At 39.9% G+C, this 15,992-nt stretch overlaps 1 protein-coding gene across 2 annotated transcripts in view; it reads left to right on the plus strand.

The window, feature by feature from the left end:
* RTN3 (reticulon 3) overlaps positions 1–15,992 on the plus strand; it is a 62,198-nt gene that overhangs the window by 16,835 nt on the left and 29,371 nt on the right. Inside the window, exon 3 of one of the 2 annotated variants that reach the window (XM_060019096.1) lies at positions 9,411–11,753. The exons of the other annotated variant lie outside the window; for it this stretch is intronic. Coding sequence (XP_059875079.1) covers positions 9,411–11,753 — 2,343 coding nt within the window. The remainder of the gene's footprint in view (positions 1–9,410; positions 11,754–15,992) is intronic. 2 annotated transcript variants of the gene reach the window in all.

Consider the following 15,992-nt stretch of genomic DNA (forward strand, 5'->3'; position numbering starts at 1 on the left):
GTCCCCAGCATTTTTATAATGTGCCTCATTGTGTGATTTTGGATATCTTCTGGGTCAAATCATGGCCTTTGAAATTTTAAAAAATTGTTTACATTAAAAGATATTTTGTGAATGTTAGAAAGTAACTCAAACATACAAATTGATCCTTGACATCTGGAACCCAACCAGATTTATATTTCTAAGGGTTCTTTTTTTTCCTCATGAGAAATTCAATAGTTTAGGCAAATAGGTATTACATTTATTTTACTCTGGAAGATAAATCAGTAAAAATATCATAGTATAAATAGAACAAATAATTGTATTTTCTCTGTTGTATTTCAGATCTTCTAAAATACATTCTTCATAGTCACTTTTTTCATACAGAAAGGGAATAATTAATATCCTAAATAGTGTAACAATACAACCTAAGCACAACATACCTAATGTATAGAATGTTGAGAAAGATAAGTGTCATAGTTTAAAAAATTACTTTAATCCCTGTTAGGAGAAATTACATATACGCTCAGGTAAAATGGAGGTAAATAAAGAGGATTTTTGTAATTAAAAATGTTTAAGTAGGCTGTCATTCTTCCTTTTTCTTATAGTTTTTTGACCAGTGCAGATTCAGCATAGTGTTATTGTTAAAAGGGTATTGTATTGTAAAGAAGCATTTAAAAATGTCATATCCCTGGGGGCTTCCCTGGTGGCGCAGTGGTTGAGAGTCCGCCTGCCGATGCAGGGGACACAGATTCGTGCCCCGGTCCGGGAAGATCCCACGTGCCGCGGAGCGGCTAGGCCCGTGAGCCATGGCTGCTGAGCCTGCGCGTCCGGAGCCTGTGCTCCGCAACGGGAGAGGCTACAACAGTGAGAGGCCCGCGTTCGTACCGCAAAAAAAAAAAAAAAAAAAAAAAGTCATATCCCTGAAGGTGTTCCAGTGTAGCCTCTATTACTAGCATTTTCTCCTGCAAAAAAACATAATGGAAAAGCAACCCAGTTGATGCTCTACTTCATTGGCAGGTCTAGAGATCAGCCTATTCCGTTTTTTGAGGGCACTCCGTGGCAAGTGATTAGGTGTGTTCTAGGGTAGCCAAGTCTAGTGGCTTCTAGTCTGCCTTAATAAAACTAAAGGAAAGGAAGTTGTTGGTGTACTTGGTTAAGTGGATTAAAACCCCTGGAGAGAATAGCTAGGACCAGCTCCACCCAACCGCAGGCCTTTGAGAGTGACTGTCACCAGCAGGCACCTTGAGTCCATCACTGGCAGTAACCCAACTAATCTGTCTCTGGCTTCCATATCCCTTAGCCATTTAGCCTTGGAGGATTGTGCCTTACTTTTATATATCTAAACCATATCAAGCAATATGTAGCAGTAATTAAGTAAGTCATATTTAACAATGACATTTTTAATCCTGAAATATATACTTATCATTATTGGGCTTTAAGGAGATGCAAGTATTAAAAGTTGCCTTTTTTTTTTTTTTTTTTGGCCATGCCTTGCAGTTTGTGGAATCTTAAATTCCCCAACCAGGGATCGAACCCAGGCCCACCGCAGTGAAAGTGCTGAGTCCTAACCACTGGACTACCAGGGAATTCCCACAGTTGTCATTAATTTGGACTGAGAAGGAAGGGCAGTTAAATCTTTCAAAAGGAAATTATGTAATCTTTATTGAATTGTACTACCTTGAAGTATACAGCTACTTAAGCTAGTAAATTAAGCTTTTTGAAAACTATCGAATAGATTTGTGATGAGAATATCAATGGAATAATCAGTTCCTTCTTAAATAAGTTGTACTCCTGAGTAGGTGCTTTGCAGTCTTTTGCTTATTGAGTCCTTTTTTCTCATCAAGCAGAGTTTAATTTCAGCTTAATCCCCAAGCATCTCAAAATAGGGGAGTACATTTTAATGATGTTTTCCTGTACTGTTCAATAAGGATATTAACAGAGGTATAGATGTGGTATGTGGCCAGTTTTTTTTTTCTTCTGAGCTTTTACTGTGCTCAGTACTTTATGCGAATCATCTCATTTAATCCTCACAGTCAATTTTATGGAGGAAAGGTACCACCGCTTTTACTAATTGAGGAAACTGGGGTTTAAAATGGTGAAATAACTTGCTCAAGGTCACGCAGTAAGTGACACACCTAGGACTCCACCGTCCATGCCACTACCTACAGTAAAGATGATAATATTAGTTGTATTTTAGGGTTTACAGGTATTTTTAGAGATGTCATTTTGAGGTTAGTGTTAAAATCATGAGAGCAGAAGAGGCAGAAATTACTATTTTAACCATATTATTGCTATTAGTGATGTAATTTAGTATCATCTGGGGGATGTACTCCATCAGACACAAAATCAAACTGAAATTTGGTTTCTACTTTTGAAATCTTTGATAAAAAGTGGAGGCTGGAAAATACTACAATTTTCTTTAGAAAACATTGGGTGAAAATAAGGTTACAGAGGATCTACCCACCATGTAGAATTGGAAGTACATTTGCAGTAATGAATACTTGTGTTCAGTTTGAGTAATGCAGTAGGCATCTGGAATAGGAAGTTAAGCACTGAACTTTGGGGCAAGCGTTGAGGAGAAAAACTATGCCAGTTACAGCCTTTTTTTAAACAAAAGCAAAACATTTTTCTTTGTACAAAAGAGACTTTTTGTTTAGGATCTAGCTTGGCTGCAAAGTGTCTGCTGGCTAACTTCCTATTTTGATGCTTTGGCTGAAAGTTGCTGATACTGTTTTGCACGATAGTTTGTCTTTCCCTCTTGTTTTGTGAACATGAGAAAATTCAAGTGTAGAAAAACCTATACCTGAATATTTCAAGCCTCCCTTGTATGAATATGCATAGTTTGTATGTGAAAAAGTAACTTAGTGGTTTACTATAGGCTGGCACCCTTTCTTCACTGGTGTGTATGCTTTTTCCTTGTTGACAGGTATCCTTTGAGTTAAAAGTGATGAATTTCCTGAGGGGGGATAGTAACCAAACGGTAACTCTAGTATAGCATAATTCTAAGTTATTCACTCTTTTAAGGAAGAAGTCTCATATAGCATTCATTATTGCTTACTTGTTTCTAGATCACATTGTGTTTTCATTATTAAGTTATAAAACACTTAAATAAAAAAGTACTAAACCTTTTTCTAAAAGACAGTTTGGGGAATAAGAAGCAAAGTAAAGAGAAGGGCGTTTTTTATTTGTTTGTTTTTTGCCACACCGCTCGCCACTCGGCTTGTGGGATTTTAGTTCTCCGGCCAGGGATGGAATCCAGGCCCACGGCAGTGAAAGCGCCAAGTCTTAACCACTGGACGGCCAGGGAATTCCCTCAAGTTACTGTACTTTAAAATTAGTATATGGAAGTATTTAAAGCAGGCACAAAAGGATCACCCCTGCCCCATGCCCTACTAACCTGTAAGTTGTGCTCCTGGACAAAGAGAATCTGTGGTGAGTGAGAGTGAAGAGTGCCAGTTTCTACGCCTGTGGAATTTTTACAGGGCTAAAGTTCTGAAGTACAGCTCGGCTTTTCTACCCCTCGAAAACTAGTAAAACACTGTAAAGCTGTCGTTCCCAAACAGGGTTCATTACTGGCAAACTTGTAATGCAGATCCTTAAACTCCATCGTACTTAGGAAATTCTGAGTAAGTCAGAGAGAGCGAGCCCATGAAGTACTAGTATTTGTTCTAAGGTTTGCAAAGGACTATAAGAGATGGTGCCAAGGGCTATTGTTTTACTAGGTTGTTAAATTGTTCAGCTAGTTGTACATTGAACTAAAATATACTTTGATGATGGTAAAGATCATTTGCTGAAACATTTTGTTAAGGAAAAGTTCTTTTATCTTTCAGCATTGACTTAGAATTTTTTATATGTTGGCTTGTATTAAATGTCTTTATCCACATAGTACTTTGCACAATTCTTGGAATGTCATAGGCATTTGTTTTGTACTAGATGATTCAGAAGTTGCATCACCCAAAATTTTGAAGTAGATAAAAGCTCTTTAAATTACTTCCTTTTAGGGCTTCCCTGGTGGCACAGTGGTTGAGAGTCTGCTTGCTGATGCAGGGGATACTGGTTCGTGCCCCGGTCCGGGAAGATCCCACATGCCGCGGAGCGGCTGGGCCCGTGAGCCATGGCCGCTGAGCCTGCATGTCCGGAGCCAGTGCTCCACAGCGGGAGAGGCCACAACAGTGAGAGGCCCGCGTATCGCAAAAAAAAAAAAAAATTCCTTTTACTTATGGCTGGTTGGAGGGGAAGTATCTAAAACTCTAAATGAGGATTTCCTTTATTATATACCACGTGAAGGTGGTTGTGATTTGGCACTATGCCTTTTTTCTCTCCCCAAACAAAAAGGCGTATGGTCTGGAGTCTCTATGTCAGGAGATACTTTTTTGAGAATATGGTGTTTGGGGACATTTATTGAAGATTTACTGAGTGCCAGATCCTGTTCTAAGCACTTCACGTGTATTAACTCATTTAATCCTCACAGCGGTTCTCAAGTTAGGTGCTTTAGTGTCCCAGTTTTCAATTTTCAGATGATAGTAAGCAACTTTAAGATTAAGGAACTGAGATTAAAGCCACACGATTAGTAAGTGTGATGAAAGGATTTCGCATCTTTTTGGTTTGTTTGTTTGGTTTTTTTTTTTGGCTGCGTTGCGTCTTCGTTGCTGTGCGTGGGCTTTCTCTAGTTGCGGGGGGTGCTCTTTGTTGTGGTGCGCGGGCTTCTCGTTGCAGTGGCTCCTCTTGTTGCAGAGCATGGGCTCTAGGCGTGCAGGCTTCAGTAGTTGTGGCATGCAGGCTCAGTAGTTGTGGCTTGTAGGCTCTAGAGCACGGGCTCAGTAGTTGTGGTGCACGGGCTTAGTTGCTCAGCGGCATGTGGGATCTTCCCGGACCAGCGCTCGAACCCATGTCCCCTGCATTGGCAGGTGGATTCTTAACCACTGCGCCACCAGAGAAGACTGGATTTTGCATTTTTTAATAGGAATTTTTGGTTTGGGAGTAGTCTAGAAATTTAGAATATGACTGCCAACTTAAATTCCTAGTCTTATTTAAGATAATATACTTAAATGGAGACTTCTGAATATTTAGAGTTTAAGAAGAAATTGAGTAAGCAAGGAGCTCAGTACTGAATACATTTGGGAACATTCTCATGATCGTTGCGGGATTATGACATTTTTCACCTCTTACCATATACTGATTCCCTTTTTGACAAGTCTATTAGATGTGTAACTCTTGCTTGTTAATAATTAGAATAATGCTATATTTTTGAGTAATTAGACTTTTTGAAAATGAATGTGCACATTAAATTGCATTATAGCAAATAACTAATCTAGAAAATATAATAAGGAGATTTTTGACAGACATTTGTTTTGAGTAATGTTGAAAATATCTTGTAGTGCATGTGAAGGGCTGGATCTTTTGAAAAAGGAAAGGTAGTGGACATTTTCTGAGATGTAAGATAATCCAGAGTTATTCCATCAGGCAGTTTTCCAGGGTACAGTATTTTTAAAACCTAACACCCTTCAAACTCCCTGGAGTTTTCTGCTGTTTTGCCAGGTACAGACTTTGACAACACTAATGACTATTGTGTCATACTGACTAATTGGAAGAGTCTTTACTTATGGGAGCTTAGTTTCTAAAGGCTTATTAGATTCTGGTCTTTGTTTTGTTTAATGTTTTCATGCCATTATAAGTTCTTTACTTCCAGACCGGTTTTTTCATTGTCTTGGTACAAGTCAGCTCTGTTCAAGTTTGTGAGGGTTTCAAGTAGCCAAATAAACTTCTTTCCATTTGCTGAAATTCTAAACAAGATAATTATTAAAATTAAAACAAAGATGAGGATGCTAACTTATTTTGCTACGTGTGGGAAACCTTGATTGACAATCATGAGAGCTAATATCTGCATCTCACAATCACTGAGGAGGAATGAATGCAACATCATACTCTGTTTACCCCCTAAACCTGTGCCCTGAAAACACTATCCAATCCAAGTATTAAGTCACAAAATTATTGTTAGGGAACATGATTAAAGTTCTTTTGTATATATAATAGTTATATCATATTGACAGATCTTCAGTAAAATGCTTGAAGTCTGTCAAGCTGTCATGGCATTCAGTACAGAACTTGTTGTTATTCTGAGAATACGATTTCTAACCTAATCTTCTAGCTTTACCTCAGATTATTATATACCTAACTCGAAACTTTTGGAGTATTAAGAGTTCAAGGAGGGACTTCCCTGGCAGTCCATTGGTTAAGATTTCACCTTTCAATGCAGGGGGTGCGGGTTCAATCCCTTGTCGGGGAGCTAAGATCCCACATACCTCTCAGCCAAAAAACCAAAACATAAAACAGAAGCAATATTGTAGCAAATTCAATAAAGATTTTTTAAATGGTCCACATCAAAAAAATCTTTAAAAAAAAAAGAGTTCAAGGAAATTAGAAAAGAAACAAGGCTTAGAAAACTGAAAGGTTTGTGTCCTGACAAAGCAAAACATTTCTACCATGCTTTTTTTTTTTTTTTGGCCGCACTGTGTGGCTTGCGGGATCTTAGTTGCCTGGCTAGGGCCCGCGGCAGTGAAAGCACCAAGTCCTAACCACTGGACCGCCAGGGAACTCCCTACCGTGCTTTTTTTGTTTGTAGTACTGTGTGCATTCTTTCATTAGCATTCAATGTAGGTTGCTTTCTTTTTCGTTTCATCCAACCCACCTCCACATCATCATCATTTTACTTATTGATTTTGCTTATTTTCTGTCTCCCACTCTGTATTGTAAGCTCCACAAAGGCAAGGATTTTTTCTGTGTTGTTCACTGCTTTTAATCTAGTTTCTAAAACAGTGTCAGGCACGTGATAATGGCACTCAGTAATTACTAATGAATTATTACTAATTCATTTTGTCCACTTGTTTCTGTAAAATGACAGGTCTAAATCTTCTGAAATCTCAGTCTATAAAACATATAAGCTGAGCTTTCCCTCTGAGGTGGAGTCAGTTTTGTTCACCTCAAGGTTCCACTCCTGTTTGTTTGTTTGTTTTTTAAATTATTTATTTTTGGCCACGTTGGGTCTTTGTTGCTACACGCAGGCTTTCTCTAGTTGCAGTGAGCCGGGGCTACTCTTAGTTGTGGTCCACAGGCTTCTCATTGTGGTGGCTTCTCTTGTTGCGGAGCACGGGTTCTAGGCGTGCAGCCTTCAGTATTGTGGCACGCAGGCTCAGTAGTTGTGGCTCGCGGGCTCTAGAGCACAGACTCAGCAGTTGTGGTGCACGGGCTTAGTTGCTCTGCGGCATGTGGGATCTTTCCGGACCAGGGCTCGAACCCGTGTCCCCTGCACTGGCAGGCAGATTCTTAATCATTGCGCCACCAAGGAAGTCCTCCATTCCTGTTTGAAGGGAAGGGGGGCGGTCCCAGTTTTACCTTATTCCAGATTTAGTCCATTGAATGTTTCCTGGTAGGAACAGTCATCAGTAAATTCAGTAATAATACATAACTCAGATTGTGGAATATTTCTTTTTTCCTTTTTTTAAAATAAATTTATTTATTTATTTATTTTTGGCTGCGCTGGGTCCTCGTTGCTGTGCACGGGCTTTCTCTGGTTGCCTTGAGCGGGAGCTACTCTGTTGTGGTGCGCAGGCGTCTCATTGCGGCCGCTTCTTCTTGTGGAGCACGGGCTCTAGGTGCGCGGGCTTCAGCAGTTGTGGCACATGGCTTCAGTAGTTGTGGCTCGCGGGCTCTAGAGCGCAGGCTCAGTAGTTGTGGTGCACGGGCTTAGTTGCTCCGCGGCATGTGGGACCTTCCTGGACCAGAGCTCAAACCCGTGTCCCCTGCATTGGCAGGCGGATTCTTAACCCCTGTGCCACCAGTGGAGCCCTGTGAAATATTTCTGATTTAAATGTAGGCTATAGTTCTTTAAATTTCAGGTTTTTTAAAGCATTTTAACCTACAGTGGTGAGCTTCATTTATCCTTAATCCAGTCTTGCTGAGTATCCGTACTGTACAGTGATAGATGCAAGCCGTGTTTACCGCATTAGAACTAAATATGAATTACAGCTTGCTTCTGTCCCACTGGTACAGTTTATGCCACCAAACTGTATTTTTCCTCAATTTACAAAGACTTTCCCTGGCCCCCCCACCCCGATGATTACAGTTGCACTGTTCTAAAGGTCAGAGATCCTGTTACATCAGATTCCAGTGATGTATTAAAATGGAACTTTATCTGGCATTTGGAAACATTTTTATAATAGTGGAATTTTATTTCTTGCAGTAAGATATTATTTCTTTTCATCTTTATAAAATGGTTTTGAATAAATCATAATTTTGCTTTTGTCTGGCTGTTATTCAGCTTATCAGTGAAAAAGAACGCAAGCTGAGTAAAAGTAATCCCAAAGCTTTTTCTCTTTCACATCTTCCCAGTTATTCATTCACACTCAAGGAAGGCATTGCTGTCCTGAGCCTACTTAGGTCTCATCTGACCAAGCTGAATGTTTGATTCATTCATTTGGAACTATTTATTTAAGACCTACTTTGTTCCAACTCCAGAGATACAACAGTGTGTAAGAAAGATAGTGCCTGCCCTTGGGACAGTTGTTTTGAACTTTTCCCCAGTAAAAACTTCCTAGATTGGTTAGTTGGAAAACAATGTGGTAAATCAGTGGCTACTGTGATATTAAAAACTGTTAAGACTTAATTAATGTATTACTTTTAGGGGGATATTTTCTGTTTTAAAAGGATTTCTGAAGATTACTCTTCTTAATAAAGGAAACCAATTTACACAGTTCAGTTTTGTTTGAATTGGCAGGGTGGTGCAAGAGCTTTTGGAACAGACCAACCTTTTCAGTGCCCTTTAGTTTAAGACATTGAGGCCATCTGTTCCTGGGGCCCATCTTCCCTATGGGTGGAATAGACTACTTCTAGTCTGATTTTTAGGCTTAGGAGGGATCCGCTATATCTCTGGGGGTGGGGGGGAACTCTGGTCACTTCTTTTTTTCCTTTTCAGACTGTCAGACTCTAACAGTGGTTGTATAGAAGGTGTGTGTCCTGAATTGTTCCCCCTACAGATGAGAGCATATTAGTACTTCATAATATCAAGTTGTTTGTTTTATATGGATTACATTGTTTCTGTTGAATAGCTATACCAAATACCAAAGGAAAAGCACTTCCCCAGATTATCCATCTTATTATCCATGCTTTACCATTAAAGGGAAAAAGTAAATTGAAGAGTATTTTGTCGTGAAAATTTTTTGTCTTTTGCAATTTGTAGCATGATAAGCCTTTTCTGTTTCACTGCTGACAATTTTATGCATGTCTTACAGGATAACCGTTGCTCATTGTTTTGTTACATATTTATGTGTGTATATATACGAATTTTAGAATAAAAAGCATGCTGCTTGGCCTGACTAGCTAATGTGTAATTGTACCGGGTAAACAATTTTTTTTCTTTCAAATGCTGACCATAGAGGGATTGAGCTCTCTTTGCTCTGATGAGCCACCTTCAGAAATTATGACTTCCTTCTTTTGTTCATCTTCTGAAATATATAACACTGACCTTACAATACTACATGGAGAAAAAAGCAAAGTGTTAGGCAGCCAGCCTGTTTTAGCCAAAGAAAGAAAAGACTGCTCGGCTCCTCTAGATGTGAAAAAGATGGAAAAGCCTCAGGGGACCAGTAAAGACATAGCAGACTCCCCAGTTTCTGTTGCAGAAGGAGTTCACTGTAACCGTCCTTCCATTCCAGACAGTTTCCCAGATCATCCTGCTTTTCTCTCAAAGGAAGTTGGTCACACGCAAGAGCAGATAAATAAAGATCAAGAGTCCAAGAACCCAAATGAGGTACCAAGTAGGGACGATAGAACTGCCTTGGATGCAGGTGACAAATTCACTCTGCTAACAGCCCAGAAGCCACCCACCGAGCAGCATAAAGCAGAAGGTATTTGTACCTATTCCTTGTCCCCCTCTGAAGTTTCAGGAGTTGGTATTACGGAAAAGGATTCCCCTGAATCACCATTTGAAGTAATTATTGACAAAGCAGCATTTGACAGAGAATTTAAAGACGCATATAAGGAAAACGTAAATGATTTTGGTAGCTGGGCAGTGCACATTGATAGAGAATCACCTGCAGACATTTCTGAGTCTAATGACAAAGTATTTCCACTGAGAAATAAAGAAACAGGGCGTTCCCCAGCCTCTGCGTTGCTCACTAGGCAGTTTTCACACACAACTGCAGCATTGGAGGAGGTATCTAGATGTGTAAATGATATGCATAACTTTACTAATGAAATATTGACTTGGGATTTGATTCCCCAAGTAAAACAGCAGAGTGATAAATCTGACCACATCACAAAAGCTACAGGACCCGACATGGGTGAATATATCTCAGAAGTTCCAGTTGTAAATCTTAAAAGTAACGCTCATCAGAAAATTCCTGTATGTTCTATCAGTGGGAGCACTACTATCCCTAAATCAACAGGTGACTGGGCAGAAACATCTCTCCCACAGGAAAACGCTATGCCAGACTGTCTCAACTCCACACAAGAAATCAATATCAAAGGTGTGCAAGGCAGTGTGCAAAAAGGAGATGACACGCTTTCAGAGTTACCTGGATCTCCATTTGAGAAAGGTGTCTCTCTTGGTTCTGGAGTGGCCACCGTGAAAGTGGGTTTACCTGAGGGCCACCTGAAGGGTGAAATGAACTGGCAGACCTCTGTGTTGGGAGAAGTGACAGAGGCTGACAGTTCTGGTGAGTCTGATGACACGGTGATAGAGGACATCACAGCAGATACTTCATTTGAGAGCAACAAAATTCAGGCTGAAAAACCTGTTTCCATCCCAAGTGCTGTTGTAAAAACAGATGAAAGAGCAATCAAAGAGATTCTTCATTGTAACAGGGAAGACAAAACATCTGGAAACTTTGACGGATCCATCAGTGACTCTGGGCCACGACAAGTTCAGCCTGATATTCTTGGAAGGAGTCCAGCTGGTGAGGCAGCATGTTCACAAGTACCTAATATGAATGTCACGTCAGAAGATGTGAAGCAGTCAGATAGTATGAGTGTAGTTGCTCCTGAAAAGCTTGTTGCAGCTGAGAACCCCAAACTTCCTTCAGAAGCACCTCCAAAGGTTTATAATGGTAAGACAGAATTCTCACGAAATGTGACCACCTCTGCCTATTTGGAGTCATTGCATGAAAAAAGTGTTAAAGATATAGATGATTCTTCCCCAGAGGACCTGATAGCAGCCTTTACAGAAACCAGAGAGAAAGGAATAGTAGGTAAAGGTGAAGGAAATACCTTCGAAGCAACATCAGAGAAAACTAAGGACTTCAAAACAGCTCTTCCTGTAGATGTTTTACATGAAAGTGAGTCAGGTGGTTCTGAAATTAAAAACATAGAAGGCAAATACAATGAACAAAGCAAGGAAACAGATGGGAGTGAGCTTCTGGACGTTTTCCCTACGCAGGGTACTCCAGTAGCATCTCTTGACTTAGACCAGGAACAGCTCACAATCAAAGCACTGAAAGAACTGAATGAAAGGAAGCTTGAGAAGTCAGCTTCTGTACAGGATGAAATAGAATCTCCCGAAGAAATACTCAAGCAGACTTTAACATTTGCTCCAGAATCTTGGCCACAGAGATCCTATGATGTCCTAGAACACAGAGATGTCAAGACTGGATCTGATCTCGGGATTTCCAGGAAGCCCACTATTACCAAAGAAGCTGCTAGGGTAGATGTCACTTCCAGCCTTAGCAAGACTGAACTGGTAAACAAGGATGTCCTAGCAAGACTTCTGACAGAATTCTCAGGTAACTGTTTACATTAGAAATACTGCATGTGGTTAATCCTGCTATGATTGATTATTTAGAGTGCTATTTTTTTTAGTCTCTGATTTATATCACCAAAATTATAGCTAGAATAAAAATATACAGTAAAATGGGAAAAGGTAGATTTTTTTTAATGGTTGCTTGATTTGGTTTTCTTGTACAAATATTTTCCAAAGCAGTAGACTACCTGTTAAAATTAATATTCTTCTAAAGAAAAAATTGTATGGTCCAGTTTTTTCAAGGTTCTCCTTTCCTTATACGTTGGCCCTAGGGGAGATTGCTGCTTTTAAGAACATCGCTAGGGTCTTATTTATTTACAAAGCTTATTTTTATTATTTATTTATTTATTTTGCGGTACGCGGGCCTCTCACTGTTGCGACCTCTCCCGTTGCGGAGCACAGGCTCCTGACGCGCAGGCTCAGCGGCTATGGCTCACGGGCCTAGCCGCTCCACGGCATGTGGGATCTTCCCGGACCGGGGCACGAACCCGTATCCCCTGCATCGGCAGGCGGACTCTCAACCACTGCGCCACCAGGGAAGCCCACAAAGCTTATTTTTAAATCTCTGTAATAATAGCACTGCTTGGCACTTGGGTTTTTTGCTGTGGGCCTTGGAAAATCTATTTAGCAATCAAAGATAAAGGAATCCCTGCTGGGAAGATAGTAAATGAAACTTTTAATTAATTTGATCTTACACCGCAGAGATTTTATGCTCTGAAAGTAGGTAACCAGTATTGTAGTACAACTTTGTGAGTAACACTTAAGAGAACTCATGCATTCTTCTACTTTGGACCTTGTTTATCGTGCTTCAGGCCAAAACCCAATATATGGTACTAGAAGTTCTTCCCCTTGTCTTCTATTTATTTGAGTGATTACTTTCCTAGCGGTTGGCCTTCAGTTAAATTATTTCAAATGCTCTCTATTCTGGTGTCTTAGCAAGTATAATGAAAAAAAGGATATATAAAACCCTTCAAAAGTGACCCCCAACCTCTAATCTGATACCAAGTTCTGCACTTACTGTATGGTCAGTGTTAGGTGCTATGGAGGACTCTGTGTTTTCCAATTTTTTTTTTTTTTTTTGCGGTACGCGGTCCTCTCACTGCTGTGGCCCCTCCCGCTGCGGAGCACAGGCTCCGGACGCGCAGGCTCAGCGTCCATGGCTCATGGGCCCAGCCGCTCCGCGGCATGCGGGATCCTCCCGGACCAGGGCACGAACCCGTGTCCCCTGCATCGGCAGGCGGACTCTCAACCACTGCGCCACCAGGGAAGCCCTTCCAAACTTTTTAAACAATAGATCCCTTCTTTCAAATGAAATCATATGCAGAGTTATAATATTTAAAACAAAAAGTATTTTCGTTAGGATAAATTTATAAGTGAGATTATACCACTTACATTTTTTTTTTTTTCTGTAAAGGTTTTATTATGCAGAGTAAGGAGGGGGGCTTAGTCCTTAGCAGCCGCTTTCCTCTCCTCATAGTATCCAGAACACTGCTCAGCTCCTCCTGCAGGGGCACTCCATGTAAGGAGTGAAGCCCCATGCCTCTCAGAGCTTGTCCCTCACTAACTTGCTTTACTTGGTAAGGTGCCCTGCTGGCATCTGTGGGTCACCTTCCTTGCTCACGTTCTGGGTCACCTTGAAGCCCATAGTCATGGGCTGCTGCAGAGCCATGACTGCTGCCCTTAGTGCCTGCAGCAGAAAGGCACTGTTTACTTTTTATAAAGACATTTCCTTACTGAAGACCATGGGCAAATTATTTAATCTTAGTAAATTTTAATCCTTAAAATAGAGATAATAATGGTGCTTACTTTATAATAATAGTGAGAGGGTTACATGTGAAAATGCAGGTAATGCAGGGCCTAGTATATAGTGAATATTCATTTAGCACCAAGTACAGGACCTGGCATATAGTAGGTACTGGGTAATTATTTGTTAGTGAACGAATTGTTAATAATTATCAGTGAAAACATAGAGGCTTTTTTATAAACTCAAAAATTTGAAATGGCAGTTAAGGATAGCTGTTATACTTTAGTAATTGAAGATTGTTGAACTTGGATTAAAGAGAGCTGAATTATTGTTGCTTTACAGTGTCTAGAAGTGTGACTTTAAAGAATTACATTACATTACCTTTTGGGGCCTAAGTTGTAAAGTGAGGATGTTGAAGTAGGTGGTCATCAATATCATTTCAATAATATGATTCTCTGACTCTGGTATATTCTAGCTTTCTTCATTAGTTGTTGTCAAAATTCTTAAAGGTAATTCTTGTGAGTGATGAGGCAGATAGAAATTAGGCAACAATCCAGAGTCTAGTTCTGGCAAATACCTGCTTTAGTGTGACCTTAGACAACTGGCCAGATTGGTTTGGCATCTTCCTTTGTTAATATTCTGGTAGTTATTTTGCCCTGCTTCACAGTGTTGTAGTAAATAAAGTACTGTGTACTAATTATCAGCAAATCTCAACTGAGTTATTTAATCTAGTGTGAGAGGTAAAAAGGAGTATGGAAGTTTAGGATATTTGTCACTGACCAAATTCTGTGATTAGTAGATATTTTTAGATGATAATTAAAGAAGACTAGTATAATTAGACCAAGAAGCTAAAAGGTCTTCCTTAAGGTTTCAGAATTGAAAACCTTTTAAAATTGTCTTCATGAATAAATCTTTTAAAATATAAACTATAGCAAAATATACCAGTCTAGTTCTAAGTAGTATATCTGAGTAGTCTTCCTTTCTAAAGTAAAACCAGTTCTGTAATTATGTCCTGCCTAAAGTTGTTGGGGAAAATAGGCAAAAGAAACAATGAAAAAATTAATGGTATTTTATTTTTCTTTTGCTGTTCTATGGTATATATGACAGTATATAACAAAGAACTAGAAATGACCTAGCAATTTTGTTTCTAGGTATGAATTCTAAGTTAAAAAATAAAAAAATTTAAAAAAGCAGGCTTCCCTGGTGGCACAGTGGTTGAGAGTCCGCCTGCCGATGCAGGGGACACGGGTTCGTGCTGGGCCTGTGAGCCATGGCCGCTGAGCCTGCGCGTCCGGAGCCTGTGCTCCGCAACGGGAGAGGCCACAACGGTGAGAAGCCTGCGTACCGCAAAAAAAAAAAAAAAAAAAAAAAAGCATTTACGTACAAAAACAGCTACAAAGATGTTCTTTGTAGGGCTGTTTATGATAGTGGCATATATCTCAGTATCTTAACAATTAGAGATTGTTTGAGTATCTGTACAGTCAAAATACTATATAGCCATTGGAATTGTTATAGATTGGTGTTTCTTTTCTTTTTTTTTTTTTGCGGTATGCGGGCCTCTCACTGCTGTGGCCTCTCCCGTTGCGGAGCACAGGCTCCGGACGCGCAGGCTCAGCGGCCATGGCTCACGGGTCCAGCCGCTCCGCGGCATGTGGGATCCTCCTGGACCGGGGCACGAACCCGTGTCCCCTGCATCGGCAGGCGGGCTCTCAACCACTGCGCCACCAGGGAAGCCCTGTTTTGTACTTTTAAAGCTTTACTTACATTATTTTTGTTATGCAACTTGTTTCATTCAACATTAGGTTTTTTTAACTCTTTTCATGTTGAAATATGTATAATTCTATTTAACAGCTGTGTAGTAATGAAGTTTATTACTATGTTATTTCCCTTTTAATTAAGATTTGGATTATTTTCCATTTTTTACTATTATAGACAGTGCTGAAGTTAACATCCTTGTACTTGCCTATTTTTACACACATGCACATATTTCTCTAGGGTCGTTGTGCCACTGCTTATCAGTTTCACTTCTGGGTATGTGCATTATTTTTCTAATTACTGTCAGTTTGCTGTCAAAGTAGAAGTTTCTTCTGTTATGTGAAAATGTTCATAATTAATAAAAACTATATTATTGAATATAGCAGAGTTTTTATTACATGATGAATGCTTAAAGTAGAAAAAAACAAGTTAGAAAACAAGGTTTTCAGAATAATACCTACTTTGGTATCATTAAAAGTGAATCTGTAATACCTACACGCAGTGATTCTGAAGTAAGTTTTTAAAAACAAGATCACGATGACTTTTCTTGCAATATGGCCAAGTAGGCTTTCACTGGACCTGATCTTTCTGCACATAACTGTGTCCTCTGGACAGAATTGTGGGGGCAGCGAGGGAGCCCTGGAAACACTGGGAAATGAGCAAAAGCAGACAGATTCTGGAAAAGGGCTGACACTTCCAGGAAGAGATAGCATGAAATTAATT

Source organism: Delphinus delphis, chromosome 8, assembly GCF_949987515.2.
Source record: "Delphinus delphis chromosome 8, mDelDel1.2, whole genome shotgun sequence".
Taxonomy (NCBI): Eukaryota; Metazoa; Chordata; class Mammalia; order Artiodactyla; family Delphinidae; genus Delphinus; species Delphinus delphis.